Below are 22,935 nucleotides of genomic sequence, written 5' to 3'. Positions count from 1 at the left end.
CTTCAAAAACCATTCATATGACACAGCATTTTGTTAATGTTTTATTGTGCATAGTTAATTCCTATATGACATATTTCTGCTCAAACTCTTAATGGATCTGTCCCAATACAGCATCTACATGTACATAACTTAAATACATATTTTACAAAAAACTCCCTCAATCAAATGTAAAAATAGAGATAAAGGCATCAAGTTGATATTAATTAAGAATTTAAAAAAATATATATTTGTCTTTAGATATATGGACATTTATCTACAGTCTTTTTAGTAGACATTACAAATGACATGATGGTATTACGTTCATACCCCAACACTGCTTTACCTAACAATCAGTAATCATGATTTCAATAATGATAACAACAATCTTAATTATTACTTTGGCCAAAATTGGCAGCCCTAGATCTCATACATGAACTTCTATTTTTATCTATATGGACAAAAAGTGAAGTTACGTCTTATGGCCAGCAATATATATATATATATATATATTTCTTTTAAACCGTCTATTCCCTCTTTCAGATGTTCGGAAACAATAGGTAGGAACTTAAGTGCAGGACTGTATAAATGAAATAAATAACAAAATATAGAAAAAATGCTACTTTCAAATAACAAGTTAGTGAAATAGTATTTAAATATGAATTGCTGTATAACATACATTTATTTCCATACTTAGACAATAGTAACAAAAAAAAAATCTGGTTTGTCTATGTTTACATTTTCACACTTTACCCAATTTTGTTATATTTTACTAAGCATTTCTTCCATATTCCTTATTGAGATTTTATACATTTTTTTAAACTGATTGTTTTCCATGGTTGTGTTGACATTTCCTTTCCTTTCTGCCTTAATAGCTGAGGGGATCATAATCAGAGGAAGGTTACGTTTGAAATAAACATTTTAACATTTAATATAACCGTATAATATAATATAATATAATAGTGATTTCCTGGTCCATATTTTCTAAAATATAAATAATTGTTGATATCAACCAATATAAAAAACTTAAATTGTGATACAGTTTTCAGCCATATCGCCCAGCTCTAACCCTAACATGCATATTTTTGGAGTGTGGGAGGAAGCTTGAGTACCTAAAGAAGAACATGCACACTTCACACACACAGATGTCCAAACAGAGGTTAGAAGGCGCACACGGCGTAAAGTTTGACGTTATTGTCGGTAGTAATGTCAAAACGAGGGTAGTTTACACAGGCTTGAACAAGAAATGCCTTAATTGTTTTGAAATGCCTTTATCTTCCATTTTCTCTCCTTACTTTTGTCGAGTGTCAACTCCAATCAGGTGCGCGGCCAGCTGTAGCGCTGCTGGCAGGTGATTCAGATGCACGCTTTTTTGTTTTCAAAGAAAAAGCATAGTGTTACATTTTTATGATACGATACATGTAGGGGAAATCCTGTACTGAATAATGATGCACTTTGATACGTTTTGTACATTAGAGATGCTAAAACTAATAAATTGTACCAGTATATGCTAAACTAGCCACGCTGGTTAACCTTCTGTCAGTTAGGAGACCAAGACTGAATAGGTTGTCAACAATAAAACAAAAAAATTGCCATCTGCTAATTTTCATGGTCAATTACATCAAATAAGTCAGGTAAGTGTAGTAGCACTTGTCTTATCTATCAAAACTAAAACAATACAGTTCCCAAACAGTAGCAATACTGCCAATTTAGCATAAGTTGTAACATAACTATAGCTTGCCATCTTATTTTGTCAGATGGTACATCTTTTGCTACCATTGTTTGATTTGTTTTACCATTAGCTAGACTATTTGTTTGTGTGCTTCTGCTGGCTAACTGATGTGCAATTAAAATTACAACCTAACAATCTCTCTCTTTCCTTCAGGCGGACTTGACTGGAATCAAATGGAAGAGGTTTGTGATGCAGGGTCCCGCCTCTGCACCAATCCTGTTCCCGGTGACGGAGGAGGACCCCATCCTTTGCAGCTTCAGCCGCTGCCTAAAGGCAGAGGTGCTAAGTGTATGGCGGCGCTGCCAGCGGCAAGGTCGGCGAGAGATTTGGCTCTTCTGGTGGGGGGAGGACCCTAACTTTGCTGATCTCATCCACCCTGAGCTTGCAGGTGAGGACTGCTAGTGCACACATATTTAATAAAAATGATGCAATGCACTCTTAGTACGACGCTTCCTTAGTACATACTGGAACAAGTTGTTCCTGACATGAAAGTTAAGCTTTACAGGATTGAGTAGGGATCGGTACCAAAGGTACCTATTTTCAGTACTTTTGTGTGTGTTCATGTGGTAATACACGTTGATTATTTTCTAATAATATATTTGTTTAACGCAGGGGTCACCAACGCGGTGCCCGCGGGCACCAGGTAGCCCGTAAGGACCAGATGAGTAGCCCGCTGGCCTGTTCTAAAAATAGCTCAAATAACAGCACTTACCAGTGAGCTGCCTCTATTTTTTAAATTGTATTTATTTACTAGCAAGCTGGTCTCGCTTTGCCCGACATTTTTAATTCTAAGAGAGACAAAACTCAAATAGAATTTGAAAATCCAAGAAAATATTTTAAAGGCTTGGTCTTCACTTGTTTAAATAAATTCATTATTTTTTTACTTTGCTTCTTATAACTTTCAGAAAGACAATTTTAGAGAAAAAATACAACCTTAAAAATGATTTTAGGATTTTTAAACACATATACCTTTTTACCTTTTAAATTCCTTCCTCTTCTTTCCTGACAATTTAAATCAATGTTCAAGTAAATTTATTTTTTATTGTAAAGAATAATAAATACATTCTAATTTAATTCTTCATTTTAGCTTCTGTTTTTTCGACGAAGAATATTTGTGAAATATTTCTTCAAACTTATTATGATTAAAATTCAAAAAAATTATTCTGGCAAATTTAGAAAATCTGTAGAATCAAATTTAAATCTTATTTCAAAGTCTTTTGAATTTCTTTGAAAAAAAATTCTAGAAGAAATAATGATTTGTCTTTGTTAGAAATATAGCTTGGTCCAATTTGTTATATATTCTAACAAAATGCAGATTGGATTTTAACCTATTTAAAACATGTCATCAAAATTCTAAAATTAATCTTAATCAGGAAAAATTACTAATGATGTTCCATAAATTATTTTTTTTAAATGTTTTCAAAAAGATTCGAATTAGCTAGTTTTTGTCTTCTTTTTTTTCGGTTGAATTTTGAATTTTAAAGAGTCGAAATTGAAGATAGACTATGTTTCAAAATGTAATTGTCATTTTTTGTGTGTTTTCTCCTCTTTTAAACCATTCAATTAAGTGTAAATATCATTAATTATTAATAATAACATAGAGTTGAAGGTAAATTGAGCAAATTGGCTATTTTCTGCAATTTATTTAAGTGTGTATCAAACTGGTAGCCCTTCGCATTAATCAGTACCCAAGAAGTAGCTCTTGGTTTCAAAAAGGTTGGTGACCCCTGGTTTAACGTAACAGTGTTGTCCAGTTGTTATATCTTGTTTTGGTATATTGTAGACCAGGGGTCACCAACCTTTTTGAAACCAAGGGCTACTTCTTGGGTACTGATTAATGCAAATGGCTACCAGTTAGATACACACTTAAATAAATTGCCAGAAGTAGCCAATTTGCTCAATTTACCTTTAACTCTGTTATTATTAATAATTAATGATATGTATCTTTGTGGAAACACTGATCATCTTAATGATTTCTCACAATAAATATATATAGAAACAGATAAATATCAATATGCAACACTTTATTTTTATATTTTCTCTAAGTGCACATTTTTCAAATTGAACATTTTCCAATGATCACTTCTAAGACAGTCTTGTGAAATCACAATATCCCATTTTAACTAGCTAGCCACTAACATTTTTTAACAAATCATGAATTACTTTTCACCATGTTTGTACAAATAATAACTCATGTAAAATACAAAAGTAAACTCTCAGATTTTTAAATCATGTCACACTTTGAACTGGACACCAAATCTGTTATCTGTTTCTTTGTCAGTTAGTGGGAAGCCTGGCATTGCATGCTGTTAACTAGTGTGTTGTACTCTGGTGTGTAACTTGACACTGCAACTCTGAGTGAGTCTTGCAGATGTGCATCAGTGAGGCGTGTTCTGTGTTTGTTCTTGATGAAGTTCATGTCAGAAAAGGCTGATTCACAAAGATAAGATTTTTCCTCATTGTTTGCGGAACCTTCTTAATCTTTTGGACATATTTTCACAGCAATCTGGCCTTAAGCTTAATTATGATAAATGTAAAATGTTAAGGATCGGAAATCTAAAGGGAACGTCCTTTCGAATGAAATGCAAAGTGCCTGTTTTGTGGACAGATGGACCAGTTAACATACTTGGTGTTGTTGTGCCAGAAAATCTGGAAGATCTAGGCTCAGTAAATTATGATAATCGACTAAGAAAGCTGGACAAAATTATGCAATTATGGAAAGGGAAATCCCTAACCTTGTATGGTAAAATGTCTATTGCCAACTCGTTAATTATTCCTCAATTTATTTATTTGTTTTTGTCATTACCAGCTCCATCACAAAACTTTTTTAAGATTTATGAGTGGAGGGTCTTTTCGATTGTGTCTTGAACGGCAAACCAGAAAAGATTAAAAGAAAGGTTTTGTACAAAGAGTATGAATATGGGGGCCTGAAACTTCTCAACCTTGAAGCTATGTGTCTGTCTTTAAAAGCATCAATTGTTCCAAAGATGTATTTAAACATTGAGTGGTACACAAATGTCCTGTTGGACAAAAAACATGTACTGTATCAAAATAAATTGTATCCTTTTTTACAAGTGATCCCCTCCCAGAGAGTCTGCTGGGAAACATGGCGGGGTTCATAAAGGAAACAATCCACTCATAGTGGTGTTTTCAATTTTATGTGCCAGAAAAAAGAGATGATTTTTTGCAGCAGTTAATATGGATGAACTCTAATATTGTAATAGATGGAAAGCCTTTCTTTTGGAAAAATATGTTTGAAAGAGGAATCATTTTTGTCAATGATATTATCAATGAGAATGGTAAAATTATGAAGTATGATGAATTTAGAGCTATGTATGGTGATGCTTGCTCAAGCTTTTCATTTTATCAACTAACTGGAGTAATTGGGAAAAGATGGAAACAAATAATTAATTATGGAACTACTAAATTATTAGTTTGTAAACCTCTAATAAGAAATTCTAGTTGGCAAAAAGGAACTAAAATAAATAGAAAAATATATAATTTTTATTTAATAAAGAAATCTTTGAAGGCTGCCTCATACAACACAAATGGAAAATGGGAGGACTTTTTTGACTGCCCGTTGCCATGGGATGCCATATTCAAACTAATCTATAAAACCACTATCGATGTGCAAAATCGTTATATTGAAATTAAAATTATTTATAACTTCTTACCCACAGGGAAAATGTTAAAATTATGGAATATGACAGAGTCAGATGATTGCCGATTTTGTTGTCAGGAGCCTGAATCCACCCTACATTTGTTTTGGTATTGTCATATTGTGTCTTTGTTTTGGGTGGAAGTTGAAAAAATGTGTTTAAGGATTGGTTTGTTTATGAAGCTTAATGTGGTTTCTGTTATTTTAGGAGAGTTCATTGACAATCATGATTTAGTCAATTTAATTATAGTACTCTGTAAAATGTTTATTTTTAAGGCCAAAAACAGATATTCACTTAGTATTACTTTCTTTAAAACATTTATTCAGTATTTTCTAACTTTAGAAAGTTACATGGTTGAAAACGATAATGATGCCAAAACACATTAAAAAAAAGATGAGAAGTCCTCAAAGGCTTATTTTGAAAGTATAATTATGTTTATAGATTATATGATATCTGTTGTTGTGTTCCCTAATTTGAGTGACCTGGACATAATCTGGACTGTACATAAATGCTTATTTTGAAAATGTAATTTTGTTTATAAATTATATGCAATCTGTTGTGTTCCCTAATTTTTTTCTGTGTACATGAATGAAGGTGTGTGTTGCTGAGTCCGACTTGGACATTATCTGGACTGGGCCTGGTTTAAAAAACCCTTTAAACAAATCTAATTTCATTGACAACCTGGTCTGTTGAAGATAAGGCCCTTTTTTAAAAAATAAAATAAAATAAGATAAATAAATAAAAAACATTTTCTTGGATAAAAAAGAAAGTAAAACAATATAAAAATAATTACATAAAAAATAGTAATTAATGAAAATGTTAGTGGACCAGCAGCCTATACAATCATGTGTGCTTCAGGGACTGTGTCCCTTGCAGATGTGTTGTCTATGTTGTGGGCACCAGAATATTGGTAGCAGAAAGAAATAACCCCTTTTGTGGGTGTGGATGAGTGTGCATGGGGGAGGTTGTTTGGGTTGATGCACTGATTGAAAGTGTATCTTGTGTTTTTTCTATGTAGATTTAATTTAAAATATATATATATATATATATATATATATATATATTTTATTTTTTTTATTTTTTTATTTATTTTTTTAGAACAGGCCCGCGGGCGACTCATCTGGTCCTTATGGGCGACCTGGTGCCCGCGGGCACCGCGTTGGTGACCCCTGTTGTAGACTGTGCATGCAGTTGCATTTCCAAGACATTAGATAACAGTAGAGATGTAACAATATCCATCCATCTATCCATTTTCTACCGTGTGTCCCTTTCGGGGTCGCGGGAGGGCTGGAGTCTATGCCAGTTGCACTTGTGCGGAAGGCAGGGTACAGCCTGGTCAAGTCGCTACCTCATTACAGGGCCAAAACAGACAACCATTCACTCTCACATTCACATATTAGGGCCAATATAGTGTTGCCAATCAGCCTATCCTTGTGTCTTTGGAAGTGGGAGGAAGCTGAAATACCCATAGAGAACCCACGCAGTCATTCATATTGCGGTTATCATGACCAAAATGACCAGTGTTATCATTAATAATAAGGTAGTGTTGAATGTTATCCATCCATCCATTTTTTCCACCGCCTATCCGAGTCCGGATCGTGGGGGCAGCAGTCTAAGCAGAAATGCCCAGACTTACGTGTCTTCGGCCACCTCCTGCAGTTAAACAGCAGGCGTCCCCAGGCCAGCTATGAGACATAGTTCCTCCAACGTGTCCTATGTCTTCCCCGAGGTCTCCCTCCTATGCCCGAAACACCTCAACGGGGAGGCGTCCAGGAGGCATCCCTAGTAGATGCCCTAGCCATCTCAGCTGGCTCCTTTCGACGTGAAGGAGCAGCGGGTCTCTCCTGGATGACCGAGCTCCTCACCCTATCCCTGAGGGTGATCCCAGACATCCTGCGGAGGAAACTCATTTATGCCGCTTGTATTCGCGACCTTGTCCTTTTGGTCATTACTCAGAGCTTGTGACCATAGGTGAGGGTAGGAACGTAAACTGACCGGTAAATCGAGAGCTTTTCCTTCTTGCTCAGCTCCTTTTTCACCACAACAGACCGGTGCAGTGACTGCATCACTGCAAACGCTGCATTGAAAAGGATTTGCAAATCATTGTATTCTGTTTCTATTTACGATTTACACAACGTCCCAATTTCACTGGTTTTGGGTTTTGTACATAGTATTAATAAATAGAGAGGGCTAAAACATTGCCATGCAGCAATGTGAAGACCATTAACTTGTAAAACATGTAATGTACAGAATATCAGAAGCATTCATTCATGTAGAAATATCACAGATTATGTTACCAAACATCTTTGACATTCAAAGTAGGATCGTAACAATCCACATTTTGTGTCATTAATGCGTGAAACCGGTATCTAAACATGGTGTAGCTCCTTCTCTGAATGCAAGCGCTCCTAAAGCAGGAATACCAATTCTGTATTTCTACAAAATACAAAATCTGGCAAGACACCAACATACAGCAGACATTTTTTTTATTGTCATTAAAAGTGTGTTTGTCTTATTTGTGTTGAGCTGTTTTGAAGAGCATAATGTTTAAAACACATTTCGTTAAAGCAAATTAAATGTCCATTCAAAAACTTGAAAATTACCTGTCTTAGGTACCTTTTATTCATGATCAAAAAGTATATCAATCTGCGATTAATCACAATTAATTCTGAGTTATCAATCAATCAATCAAAGTTTATTTATATAGCCCTTAATCACAAGTGTCTCAAAGGGCTGCACAAGCCACAACTACATCCTCTGCTCAGAACCCACATCAGGGCAAGTAAAAACTAAACCCAATGGGATACAATGAAAAACCTGGGAGGGAACCTTTCTAATGAGTTTAATTTTCTTATTAAAGACATTCAGATAGGTTGATTGGCAACACTAAATTGGCCCTAGTGTGTCAATGTGAGTGTGAATGTTGTCTGTCTATCTGTGTTGGCCCTGTGATGAGGTGGCGACTTGTCCAGGGTGTACCCCGCCTTCTGCCCGATTGTAGCTGAGAGAGGCTCCAGCGCCCCCCGCGACCCCAAAGGGAATAAGGGGTAGAAAATGGATGGATGGATAAAGTCATCAGCCGAGTGGGTGGAGCTACTGGGAGGAGTCCCTTGTTGGGTTAGCCATGCTACTGTACTGAACAAATATTTAGGGTTGTTTTTCTTGAGGCGGATAAGATTTGAGTAGTAATTAGCTTTATCTAAGGTAAGCATGCTTTTTATAAGTTATTAAACTATCACTCCATGCTTGATGGAAAACCAAGTTTAGTCGCACGCCATTTGCGTTCCAGCTTTTTACATAGTTTAAGAGCTGTAGTTTCTTCTGTGAACCAGGGGGTATGCCTTTTAGGGGCCTTTTTTAGCTTTAGCGGTGCTATACTATCAATGATGTCGCGCAGGGCATCGTTAAAGTTGTTAGTGAGGTTATCGATAGAGTTCATATAATTTGGGAATGGTGCCATTACCGAAGGCAGTAGGCCAGCAAGAGTCATAGTTGTGACAGCATTAATGTTGCGGCTGCTAAAGCAGTGGTTATTATTAGCTTGTTGACAATGAGTCAGAACTTCGAATTTTATAAGGTAATGATCGAACATTACTTTAGTGTACAGGAGTATCATAACTTTGGAGGTGGTGACACCCCGGACAAACACTAGATCTATCGTAATACCATTGCGATGCGTGGGTTGAATCCCCCATTATAATTATCCCCCCCATAATTATAATTAACTATGAACAATGTGATATCGCGAATAAATAAATATATATATATATATATATATATATATATATATATATATATATATATAAATATATATATATATGTGTATGTGTATATATATAAATATATATATATATAAATATATATATATATATGTGTATGTGTATATATATAAATATATATATATATATATATATATATATATATATATATATATATATATATATATATATATATATATATATATATATATATATATATATATATATATATATATATATATATATATATATATATATATATATATGTGTATATATATATGTATGTGTGTGTGTATGTGTGTGTGTGTGTAATCTGCTGGGTCAAAAGTATACATACAGCAACATACATGATCAATTTTGGTGATGTAGAAAAGTTGCAATCAAATCAAATTAGCTTCACGGCATGGCCTCTTAACTTCATGTGAGTGATTATGATTGACGACACCTGTACTTCTCTGAGCCCATTCAAATGGTGCTCATGTGATGCAGTCATTAGACTCGGTTACAAACGCGACAATGGGAAAGTCAAAGGAACTCAGCACAGATCTGAAAAAAATTATCATTGACTTGAACAAGTCAGGAAAGTCACTTGGAGCCATTTCTAAGCAGCTTAAGGTCCCAAGAGCAACTGTGCAGACAATTGTTCGTAAGTATAAAGTGCATGGCACAGTTTTGTCACTGCCACGATCAGAAAGAAAATGCAAGCTATCACCTGCTGCTGAGAGAAAATTGGTCAGGATGATCAAGAGTCAACAGAGAACCACCAAAAAGCAGGTCTGCAATGAATTGGAAGCTGCTGCATCGCCATGGACTGAGAGGCTACCATGCAAGAAGGAAGCCCTTCTTCCAGAAGCGACACCTTAAGGCTTGTCTAAAGTTTGCTGCTGATCACATGGACAAAGATAAGACCTTCTGGAGGAAAGTTCTGTGGTCAGATGAAACAAAAATGTAACTATTTGGCCACAATATCCAGCAATATGTTTGGAGGAGAAAAAACGTTCTCAAGATGGCGGTGCCCTGCGCGGCTGCGGCTGCAGAGGCTCGTGGTAGTAATGGAACTTTTTTGCCAGAAAAGGTCAGGCCTATAATCCCAGGAACACCAATTCCTACCGTCAAACATGGTGGTGGTAGTATTATCCACAAATTTTGTACTTTTCCGGCCATTTTGAGAACCTCTGAGGAACTCTGAATGATTTGAACGGTTCGTACAGCCGAAAACAACACAAGCATAGGGCATTTTGTCTTCGAGAAAGGCTAAACGGTGCCTAGTACCCATTGAAAACAGAGCGAACTTGACCACCACCAGTATTCATTGGGCGGGACGTCAGCAACATCCCAGCAAAGTGTGTGTGCGCACATGTGTATGTGTAGGTATGTTGAAGTTAAAGTACCACTAATAGTCACACACACACCAGGTGTGGTGAAATTAACCTCTGCGTTTGACCCATGCCCTTGTTCCACACCCTGGGAGCTGAGGGGAGCAGCAGCGGTGGCCGAGCTGGGGAATCATTTTGGTGATTTAACCCCCAATTCCAATAATGGGTCCCATTTTTATAGTTTTTGGTATGACTCGGCCGGGGTTTGAACTCACGACCTACCGATCTCAGGGCGGACACTCTAACCACAAGGCCACTGAGCAGGTTACAGGTTAATGTAAACAGTATATATATTTAAATTAACTAAAATAAATCGACTAACTGTTAGAAATCCCACTAATTTGCATGTTCTGTGTTTTTAATGCTTCACTGATCGTGTTTTAGTATTATCTGTTTTAATGGCTAAGTTTTTATTGTTTTAAATATTGGTTCAGACTGTAGCACTTTAAGATTTATTTAAAGAAAAGTGCGTAACAAATACAATCTATTATTATTATTTATTATTTCTGGCGAGGTTGTGGTGTCCTACTCTGTTCAGTCAGTGGTCCTTGCCCGCACCTTAAAAACACTGCTGTCTTGTATTCCTCTGAGTATAGATCTACCACTCTGTGCTAAGAGAGTACAGCTTGGAGGTTTAATGCGCACAATTGAATATCTTCGTTGTTCAGACAGTAATGTATTTATATATATTTGTTAGATTTGTTGTTTCTTAATTGGGAAATGTGTTAATGTCTTTTATTTTTATGCATTTAAGCTATCGCAAATCAGTCAATGAGTTTATCAGAGTGTTGTTATTAATAGTGTTTTTTTCGATCATTTTATTTTAAATCGGTAATACTTATCATCGGGAGTCCCAATTATTGTTAATAGCGTTTATCGTTACATCCCTAAATGGTAGTTGTGTATAGACTACATGGCATCCATAGTACATAAAAAGCAGTTTTACAGATCATTGAGAGTGTCAGCATGTTGAAAGACTGTCTGTAAATAAAGCTAAGAAAATGAAGATAATTTTTTTTCTGGAGTGGATATACTAAGTCAGTGATATTCAAACTTTTTTCACCAATTACCACCTCAAAAACAATTGGGCTCTCGAAGTACCACCATAATGACCCACATTAAAATACAGTAGAGTAGTAGGCCAACATTACATAGAGGCATTCCGGCTGAGTCTGTTAGAAGTGCTTGTTTTCCCACCAAGTGTTTGAGCCGGTGTAAAGTCTGCAAACAAAAGTGATGTCACATGCAACAAAGGTATTGAAATATGGTACCGTTTGATTATACATGAATCGGTACGCTGTAGTACCAACAGAATTTGATGGGTGCCTATAAAAGCACCGTCACTAGGTTTTAGTGGGTGAGAGTACTGGTATGGTATTATATACTTTAAAGTGATGGTTAAAAGGCAAGCTCACATCAAAGCTGTTTACAGGTCTTAGGAGGTACACGCACATATGTGTATAGCAGCATTGGGGGCCTCAGGTATTCTTTTTAAAAACAAAATCTGAGATTGTCAGCTTTGACTCAAAAAAGAATTTAGCCTGCAGCCTCCCAGACACATTTATATTCATATTTTAACAAGGAATGCGGAGTATAAAAAGCTCACTCTGTGCTACATCAGTTTTTATGCCCTGTAGTATTCTGACACTAATATATAAGTGTAACCCACTGTACTGCCATATCTTTGGTTGCGTTTGCAAATTAGATGATTAAAAACGACACTCAGTAAATGTGGGTAAGTGTGCTGGCTAAAAATATATTCTGTGAATTTATGAATATGTAATGAACTTCCCCCACTACTTTGTTGGAGTTGGTCAAGAGTGATGGCTGTAAAAGATAACGGGAAGGGCTTGCAGCTTTTGGATGGTTAAAAACTTGAACATAAATCAGCGTGTCATAATAAGTTATTGGTTGCTCTTTGAAAAATTACACAGGTTTCAGTGCTTGTCATGTGGGCACAGGGAATACCCACAGAGTAAGCGCCCCAGGGAAATGTTGACACCTATGAGGAATGAGCCAGGCTGGTAGTGCCAACACCTGCAAGGCACTGTGGATACACTTACTGTCACATGGTCTTATTGTCACATGAGTGTTTGGGGGTACGGAGTGAGTGCACATATCAGCCTATAGAAAACACAGCAAGAAACCTTGATTCTTCTTTGGCTATTCTACTGAGGATAAACAAAAAAGGATGTTGGTATAGAAACCTGGGGCCGTATTTATCAAGCGTCTTAGAGTGCCATTTTACACTTAAGTCCTGAGAATTTGCGAAATTTAGTCCTACTCTCAAACTTAAGAATAAAAGCTATTTATCAACTTTCTTAAGTCTAAGAATCACTCCTACTCTCCACGATATTTAAGAGACCTTCAGAGGTGTCCTAAGTGGTTAGGAGTTGCCAGCAGGGGATGGCACTGAGGCGAGAGAGACGTGCGCAAACGTTCAGGGAGCGGAAGGATGTCCTGGCTTTGTTTGATGACGAGCAGCTGATCAAACGGTATCGTTTAGACAGAGCGGGTATTATTTTTGTCACAGATTTAATAATTTTCGATTCCATGTTGATTTCTGCATGTGGCTGCAGTGGGTTGGTATATATAGAGCCACCCACACCAGTTTCAAATTAGTTGCCTAATTAATGAATTGGAAAGAAAATGTTATGAGAGTAGCGTATGTGTGTGTGTGGCCCTTTATAGGTGACAGCATGTGAGGTGAGTGACGTCAGTGAGTGTGTGGGCGAGAGAAGAGAGGGAGCGGTAGCGTGAGTGCGGGCGGGGACTAGTTTGTTTTGTGTTGGATTGGCTGTGTGCAAGCAATCAATAAAGCAAGATTTGCAACTAATCGCCGGACTCATCATTCACCCTAAAGTCGTCCGCTGTGGAGACCCACTGCCGGGTAAAGTGAAGGGTGTTGCCCCGAGCATACATCCTGGAGAAGTGTCTCCCCTGCGCTCTTCGTCTACGGTCTGGGAGCAGGAAGCAGGAAAGGTGCAACAAAAAGGAAACATTTATTTTTGATTCATTGCCAATATTGTTTGTTTGTTTTGTATTATTTTGTAGTTTATTGTCAAAATATACATTCCCATTGTCCACTTAAATATTTCTAAGATATTTATTTATTCTTAGACAAGGGATTCCCTTCCATGATTGGTAATTTCTATGGACACAGAAATTACGTCACCTAAAATTCCGTTTACGGCACATAGTAATGTCGTAATTCAGCTCTGAGTGTGACACTTAAGATTCAGTCCTACACTTCGCTGAAAGTGTGAGTAAGACGCTTGATAACTAACTTTTAAGTGCAGCTTTCAGCGAAGAATTTATTTACTCTTAGGTCAACTCTTAGCAGACTTCTTAGGAGTAATTCTAAGAAGCTTGATAAATACGGCCCCTGATCTCAGCCGAGTTCATAACTGCAGCTTGCAGGAGTAACCATGTGGCCAGGAGGTGGACACGGTCGTACTCTCCTCTCTCCAGTAACAGTAAGAGCACCGACACATGCATTTTTATTCAAGCCGTCTGTCATGTTGATTGAACTTTACAAGCCGGATCTGTCCATGAGACTTTTTCATTATTGGACATTGTCCCTGAAGTAAACTGTATGAAACTTGAATGGCTCAACGGGCAGCTCATTACGGCCTAACCGTTCTGAGTACCGTAATTTCCGGACTATAAGCCGCTACTTTTTCCCCTCGTTCTGGTCCCTGCGGCTTATACAAGGGTGCGGCTTATTTACGGCCTGTTCTTTTCCGACACCGACGAAGAGGATTTCGGTGGTTTTAGTACGCAGGAGGAAGACGATGACACAATGATTAAAGACTGACTTTTCATATACCGGTAGGCTGGTTATTTTGATAACGTACAGGCGAGCACTTTGTATTACTTTGCACCGTTGTATTATTTGTACTCTGCACGAATGCTGTTCGCCATGTCAAAGATGTGAAAGTTTGATTGAATGATTGAAAGATTTATTGTTAATAAATGGGACGCTTTGCGTTCCCAAACAGTCATCTCTGTCCCGACAATCCCCTCCGTGGTAGCAGGAACCCCTATATACTACGGTAATTACACATCAAAACCCTGCGGCTTATAGTCGGGTGCGGCTTATATATGGAGCAATCTGTATTTTCCCCTAAATTTAGCTGGTGCGGCTTATAGTCAGGTGCGGCTTATAGTCCGGAAATTACGGTAATAACTTGAGGAGTGTGTCTCAACTCTAATTGTGAGTGACATGTTTCAAGTAAGAGAGGTGTTACACAGAGTGTGTATTTGGAAAATATGGTTTTACACATGCTTAGACATGCAATTTCACATCAGACTGAGATTTGATCTTGAAATATGTAGAACACAATTGTGGTATTGATTGCTTATTGGTGAAGTAGCGTTTTTCTGTCATGCCTTAGGAGTTATCAAATTGAATATATAACTGATTTTTAGTAGGGATGTTCCAACAGTGTTTTATGCTGCCGATTTGGATACCTATCATCCATGAGCGAGATCGGCCGATACTAATCCCAATACCGATTACGTGTATTGGCTGTCAAAGACTTTATGTATTGTACATTGCCGCGAAACAAAGGTGCTTCTTACATCTTGAGACTGGAGGTTTGAATAGTGTCCTGAGTTGGGGAATACAACCAATAACACCATTTTGGTTCTTCATGTTGAATTGTAGGCATTTTGTCGTCCAAACTACAGATGCGTGCCTATAAATTAAAATGGCGGACGCACGCAAGGCAATCTGGGTTGATTTATAGCAAATATGGATAATCCGCTGATTAGGTGACTTCACTAATTGTGGAACATTGCAAATGGACAGTTTGGAGGAAGTCGATAAGAAGGCAAGATTATTTTATAAATATCACTGCAATGTGCACATAAGCAGGTACTAACAGGTAAGATAAGTTGATTTTGCATGATAGGGCCCCTTTAATGTTTAGATTTTTCGCCAATACTGTTAGGTATGCAGTACAGGTAGCCTGTAAGTGTAGTGTACTGCACCTGTTGCCCGTTGTGTTATACTTGATTTCTGATGCTGTCAGACATTAGATGGGGAGACATGTGATATTGCACAATGGCAGTTACTGTAGCACCTTCTGGGATGTGGTAGAACAACCTGGGGAGAGAAAAAAATCAACCCACATTGTCATTATCTATTAAATTGCACCCAACTCTCACTCCCAGCAGTCTGCTAGAGACCCATAGTGATCCAGATCACTCACAGGCCGCAGATTTGACACCTTGCCCCTTTGGAAACTTTTGAAATTAGATGAATTATTGGGGCCCAGAGCTGTTCAAATTGTATTCAAACATTATCTCTCCTTTATTTGATTATTTGTCTTTATTCAGTGTTTCCCACACATTCATTTATTCGTGGCGACCCGTCACGAAATAATTACGTCCGCCACAAATAAAAAATACAAAATAAATAAATAATAATTTATTTTTTTTTTTTTTGTCCTGTCCAGCTTCTCAGGCAAATCATATAGTTGATGTAGATGCCCATATAGGCTGTTCAGATTTACTTTACAAAAGAGAAGTGTAGGATACTTCTCTTGTTGCCTTATTTGTATTTGACCACTACTGTTTTCTGTTTATTTGTTACTGACTGTGGCAGGACACCTCTGCCTCTGTTTAACTTTATGTTGCTGGTAAATAATATGGTTGTAGTAGTAGGCTAAAGTTAAATTATTTAGTATGCACTAATTAAAGGGGCAGAGCTTTAAGAGACATTTTAGCTTTTATATTTTATCAATCAATCAATCAATCAATGTTTATTTATATAGCCCTAAATCACTAGTGTCTCAAAGGGCTGTACAAGCCACAACGACATCCTCGGTGTCGAGTGGGTCTGACATAATATTGTGAAAGTCCAACACATCAGCGAAAGTCCAGTCCATGGTGGGGCCAGCGGGAACCATCCCGAGTGGAGACGGGTCAGCAGCGTAGAGATGTCCCCATCTGATGGACAGGCTAGCGGTCCACCCCGGAGCAGAGTAGAAAAGAAAAGAAAAGAAACGTATATATATTATAAGATATATTTTTTGTACGAACCACAATTAATAAATATATTTCAGTGAATAACTTATAGTTCATATCTGTATATAAATATGTACATAAAGTGTTGTAATTATATTGTAAAATGGATGGATGGATGGATGGATGGATGGACGTTTAAAACAAAACTGTTATTATTAATTAGTAAGTATACATTTTTTGAGCCTTTTTGGAGAAAATCCTATCATTGTAGTAAATTATGCAAATTACTCGATGATGTCATGGTGACCACGCCCATAGCCACGCCCCCACCGCCACAGGTATCTTGGCAGTTTATGGGAAACACTGTTATTTGTTTCTTTATTAAAGATAATGAGGCCGCCCAATAAGCAGAGTGAGGGGGGAGGCAGACAAGGTTTGTTTGAGCAGTGTTTCCCACAGTGCTGCACTCTGAGACCCTGGGTTAGACGGGGTAGATAAAGGCATAATTGTTGATGGATGCATGATAAAGTAAGGAACATCCCTGCCTCTGCAAGCTGATAAATACCATTCAAATAGAATAACGTTTGTATTTGAAGGAAGAAACTAGAAGCTAGCTTGAACTTGATAGTAATGTGACTCTTTAAAAGTTATTAAAATGAACGTAAATCAATATATCAATTAGAACCATAAACATTAAGCATACAAATAACAATATTGTTGAATATTACAATACATTTCACTATTGTTGGTATAGAAACCTGGGGCCGTATTTATCAAGCGTCTTAGAGTGCCATTTTACACTTAAGTCCTGAGAATTTGCGAAATTTAGTCCTACTCTCAAACTTAAGAATAAAAGCTATTTATCAACTTTCTTAAGTCTAAGAATCATTGTAAATGATACAGTTTACAACTGTATCTTGTTGGCAACAAGATACAGTTGCCAACATTGTATCTTGTTGGCAACTGATACAATGTAAATAAACGGACACTATTAGGTCACTGTCCTTTTACAAAAAAGTAAGTAAATGAAATACATAACAATAATATACAAAACAATATGATTTGAAAAATAAAGATTACCAAATTGTTCATAATAAGTCAGGCTTTTGTCCTCAATGTCCAACAGTCCGAAAGTCATCCTCTCAGTAAATGATGAATTCATGAGGGTCAGGTGATTCCCTTTGGTCCATTTCAGCTGTAAACAACAATATGTAAATAATAAATGTCAGTGAGCATCTCACGCTTGTTAGCATTAGCATTCTGTTTACTCGGGTTGAGGCTAATAACTACTCAAATGAAGTGTCACTGACTTCTTTTACAACATGTAATGAAGTAAATAGTTAAAATTTGATGTTATTTACCTTTGTTCTACGCATGTGCTGCCTCCTTTATTTCTCATTCATCCAACAAAGTCAGAGTAGTATGCAGCTGAGGTCATTGCTTTGAGTCTGGCTCTGTAAATACAATCAAAAGAGTCTGTCCACTTCTCGTAGCTTCGCGTATCGAAATTAAGTTTGTAAAAATAATAAACAACATTAAACTGCATATAATTTAAAGACTACAGCTGAGTAAAAACACTGCAAGATAGTTCCACTGATCAGCGTTCTTCAGCACACAGATACCCCACAAAAGTTGCTACACGCAAAAGTTCCTTTCGTTCTTCTTTCTCTTCGTTGTCAAGTTTGTTGTTATAGACATATACAAGAAATAAGAAATAAACATGTCGTCCTCGCACAACTTTACTCCGCAATGGCGGGCGGGCGTTTGAAAAATACGTTCTAGGAATGCCCCAAACGTGTTCAACCAAATCAGCGTTCGACAGCACAGCCCGCTCCCAAAAAGGTTCAGGGTAGCTTCGAAAAGTTTCTAAAGAACTAAATCTACCCGGGTAGTTTTTGGTGGAAACATAGGGGGAACTTTTATTTAGTGGTAAAGTCCCTGCGGTGGAAAAGGGCTTATTGTTTAAAGTTCTTAAGTGTTTCAGTTGTCTGTTAAAGGCCTACTGAAATGAATTGTTTTTATTTAAACGGGGATAGCAGATCCATTCTATGTGTCATACTTGATCATTTCGCGATATTGCCATATTTTTGATGAAAGGATTTAGTAGAGAACAACGACGATAAAGGTCGCAACTTTTGGTCGCTGATAAAAAAAAGCCTTGCCTATACCGGAAGTAGCGTGACGTCACCAGAGGAAGGACTCCTCACATTCTACCATTGTTTACAATGCAGCGAGAGAGATTCGGACCGAGAAAGCGACGATTACCCCATTAATTTGAGCGAGGATGAAAGATTTGTGGATGAGGAAAGTGAGAGTGAAGGACTAGAGAGGCAGTGCAAGACGTATCTTTTTTCGCTCTGACCGTAACTTAGGTACAAGGGTTCATTGGATTCCACACTTTCTCCTTTTTCTATTGTGCATCACTGATTTGTATTTTAAACCACCTCGGATACTATATCCTCTTGAAAATGAGAGTCGAGAACGCGAAATGGACATTCACAGTGACTTTTATCTCCACGACAATACATCGGCGAAGCTCTTTGGCTACTGAGCTAACGTGATAGCATCTGGCTCAAATGCAGATAGAAACAAAATAAATAAATCCCTGACTGGAAGGATAGACAGAAGATCAACAATACTATTAAACCATGTACATGTAACTACACGGTTAATAATTCCCAGCCTGGCAAAGCTTAACAATGCTGTTGCTAACGACGCCATTGAAGCTAACTTAGCAACGGGACCTCACAGAGCTATGATAAAAACATTAGCTCTCCATCTACGCTAGCCCTCATCTGCTCATCAACACCCGTGCTCACCTGCGTTCCAGCGATCGACGGAAGGACGAAGGACTTCACCCGTTCATCCGTGCGGTCGGCGGCTAGCGCGTCTGCTAGCGCGTCTGCTAGCGCGTCTGCTAGCGCGTCTGCTATCCAAGTAAGTCCTCCTGGTTGTGTTGCTACAGCCAGCCACTGATACACCGATCCCACCTACAGCTTTCTTCTTTGCAGTCTTCATTGTTCATTAAACAAATTGCAAAAGATTCACCAACACAGATGTCCAGAATACTGTGGAATTTTGAGATGAAAACAGAGCTTTTTTGTATTGGATTCAATGGGGTACCAATACTTCCGTTTATCTAGTGACGTCACGCGCATACGTCATCATATATAGACGTTTTCAACCGGAAGTTTAGCGGGAAATTTAAAATTGCAATTTTTTAGTTAACCCGGCCGTATTGGCATGTGTTGCAATGTTAAGATTTCATCATTGATATATAAACTATCAGACTGCGTGGTCGGTAGTAGTGGGTTTCAGTAGGCCTTTAAAATGTTAACTTTAAAAAGTGGACTGTTGGAGCTTGTATACATTTTTTTAAGAATCAATTTTTAAAATTGTTTTTGGACAATCTTTTTGCTTACTCGCTGTGCGTATACGTCATACATCATTTTACAGATTGCGAGAATCGATTTGAATTGAAAATCATATTGAATCAAGGATTGATCCTGATACAAATCAGCACCGCAAGAATCGGAATTGGATCGTGAGTTGTAAGATTCACATCAAACGACTACCAATGTCGCATCTTAAACATCTTCTTTGGTTTATTAGTGATAGCTTGAACACCAGTGTTGAACTGATAACTGATGTAACCTGTGTGCCGTCTTTTACTAAAAAGTGTGGAAACTAAAGCATTTATTGGTTCATTGATATGTTAATGTACTTTCACATTTTGTCATTTGTTTTATTTACTCAGGATGTTAATACAATTTTGAACCAAACACTAATTTCTTTAGTTTTTAGTACACATACTTTAAAGGGGACTTATTATTTACCTACTCGGTGGCCTAGTGGTTAGAGTGTCCGCCCTGAGATCGGTAGGTTGTCAGTTCAAACCCCGGCCGAGTCATACCAAACACTATAAAAAAATGGGACCCATTACTACCCTGCTTGGCACTCAGCATCAAGGGTTGGAATTGGGGGTTAAATCACCAAAAATGATTCCCGGGCGCGGCCACCGCTGCTGCTCACTGCTCCCCTCACCTCCCAGGGGGTGATCAAGGGGGATGGGTCAAATGCAGAGAATAATTTCGCCACACCTAGTGTGTGTGTGACAATCATTGGTACTTTAACTTTAACTTTATGTAAAACCAACTTTTCTTACCTGTATTTCCAATCTGAATAAAAATGTAAAATATAATCATGGAGGCATGGTGGAGATATTTATAAAACAATCTTGCCTTCCTACATACACTACGTTGCCCTATTGCATGCTTGGAGGGAATGCGCATAAGATCATGGCACGGCGCCTCGATTCAGCCAGTCAATCTGTCTTTTGCAAGGTATGAGTGATCATCTCGGATTGGCTACCACAAAAACTTTACATTCTAAAACTGAGATATGGCTCATCTGTATTGCCAGCAGCGGCCCTCTGGCAGGAAATAAGTTACCTTCAATTGTTGAAGTGCTTCGCTAGTTTGTGCAGTTCCACAACGAGGAAAAACAAACTCAACAATGTGGTGAGGTGGGAGAAATAATCGATTTTTAGATGCCTCGCAATTCGGACACGGACGATTATAAAATCGATTAGTAAACATCAATAATCAATGTATTTATTGTAAATAAAGTCATTCAGACGGTTTTAAAATTTGGCTGACCGCAGCGAGCCACCTCACAGAGAGATCCGACCAGCTCCTTTATTACAGGGCACTTATGTTCCAGTTTTGCCCACCTTTCCACTAATTTAATAAATGTGATGGGAATTTCTTATTACAAATGCACTGTTTTTAAAAGTTGAAAGTGATAAAAGCTTATTTAGTGAAACAAAAAGAAATGTAAAACTGCATCAATAATACAGTACATAAATTAAAGATGCATCAATGATCAATTTTTAATTGAATTGTAGCTCCTGAATCGTTATCGTAATCTAATTTTGAGGTGGCTAAAGATTCCCACCTCGAGTAAGCAGTGTGATTGCAGATGTAGAGCCATTTTGGGCCAAAGCAATACTCCAAACCATGACATCCAGAAGCGCCACACAAAAACTGCTTGCAGTTTACAGCAAGTGGCAGACACTGCAGCACAGCCAAAAACAGTCTGGACCAACCATCGAGGCCAGGCTAGAACTCACCGAAAGCCTTGGTGACCTTTTTGGAAAAGCTCATGACAATGCCATAGCTCTCATTGTAGCGCAACTTCCTTCTTGCCCATCGTGAAAAGGGCTGCCATGGCAGCATGGCTGGGGTAGACAAGACCCTCACCGGCATGGAACAACGCTCATTCCAGCAAAAAGCAGCGTAAGAACGCAGACGCGAATGTGAGAAGCAGCGAGCGGAAGAAGCCATGCCCCGTGAAGGATGAGTGCTGCAGGCACATTCTTTTTCAGTTTGAGCGTATCATATGTTAATATTGCATAATGGAGGTCTTGTCATGTGTAACAGTAATTTCAAGGGTGTTGTAAATAACTAATACATATACATATATACATACATATATGTGTGTGTGTATATATATATATATATATATATATATATATATATATATATATATATATATGGCATCTTTGATCACACACTTTAGGGATGTGAGGATTAACGTTATCAATGATAAACCGCTGTAAAACTACAATTGCTACAATCCTTAAAGGCCTACTGAAATGAATTTTTTTTATTTAAACGGGGATAGCAGATCCATTCTATGTGTCATACTTGATCATTTCGCGATATTGCCATATTTTTGCTGAAAGGATTTAGTATAGAACAACGACGATAAAGTTCGCAACTTTTGGTCTCTGATAAAAAAAAGCCTTGCCCCTACTGGAAGTAGCGTGACGTAGTCAGTTGTTCGCCTCCTCATATTTTCCTATTGTTTTCAACGCAGCTAGAGCGATTCGGACCGAAAAAGCGACGATTACCCCATTAATTTGAGCGAGGATGAAAGATTTGTGGATGAGGAACGTTAGAGTGACGGACTAGAATGCAGTGCAAGACATATCTTTTTTCGCTCTGACCGTAACTTAGGTACAAGGGCTCATTGGATTCCACACTCTCTCCTTTTTCTATTGTGGATCATGGATTTGTATTTTAAACCACCTCGGATACTATATCCTCTTGAAAATGAGAGTCGAGAAAGCGAAATGGACATTCACAGTGACTTTTATCTCCACGACAATACATCGGCGAAGCTCTTTAGCTACTGAGCTAACGTGATAGCATCTGTCTCAAATGCAGATAGAAACAAAATAAACAAATCCCTGACTGGAAGGATAGACAGAAGATCAACAATACTATTAAACCATGTACATGTAACTACACGGTTAATAATTCTCAGCCTGGCAAAGCTTAACAATGCTGTTGCTAACGACGCTGAAGCTAACTTAGCAACTTAGCAACCGGACCTCACAGAGCTATGATAAAAATATTAGCGCTCCACCTACGCCAGCCAGCCCTCATCTGCTCATC

General features: G+C 37.8%; 1 protein-coding gene across 2 annotated transcripts in view; it reads left to right on the top strand.

Annotated features, from left to right (window-relative positions):
* The window catches only part of med13a (mediator complex subunit 13a), a 205,552-nt gene that overhangs the window by 14,525 nt on the left and 168,092 nt on the right, over positions 1 to 22,935 (top strand). For both annotated transcript variants that reach the window (XM_062048448.1, XM_062048447.1), the window contains exon 2: positions 1,862 to 2,096. In XM_062048448.1, coding sequence (XP_061904432.1) covers positions 1,862 to 2,096 — 235 coding nt within the window. The remainder of the gene's footprint in view (positions 1 to 1,861; positions 2,097 to 22,935) is intronic.

This window comes from Entelurus aequoreus, linkage group LG05 (assembly GCF_033978785.1).
Source record: "Entelurus aequoreus isolate RoL-2023_Sb linkage group LG05, RoL_Eaeq_v1.1, whole genome shotgun sequence".
Taxonomy (NCBI): Eukaryota; Metazoa; Chordata; class Actinopteri; order Syngnathiformes; family Syngnathidae; genus Entelurus; species Entelurus aequoreus.
This window is presented reverse-complemented; position numbering and strand designations above follow the sequence as displayed.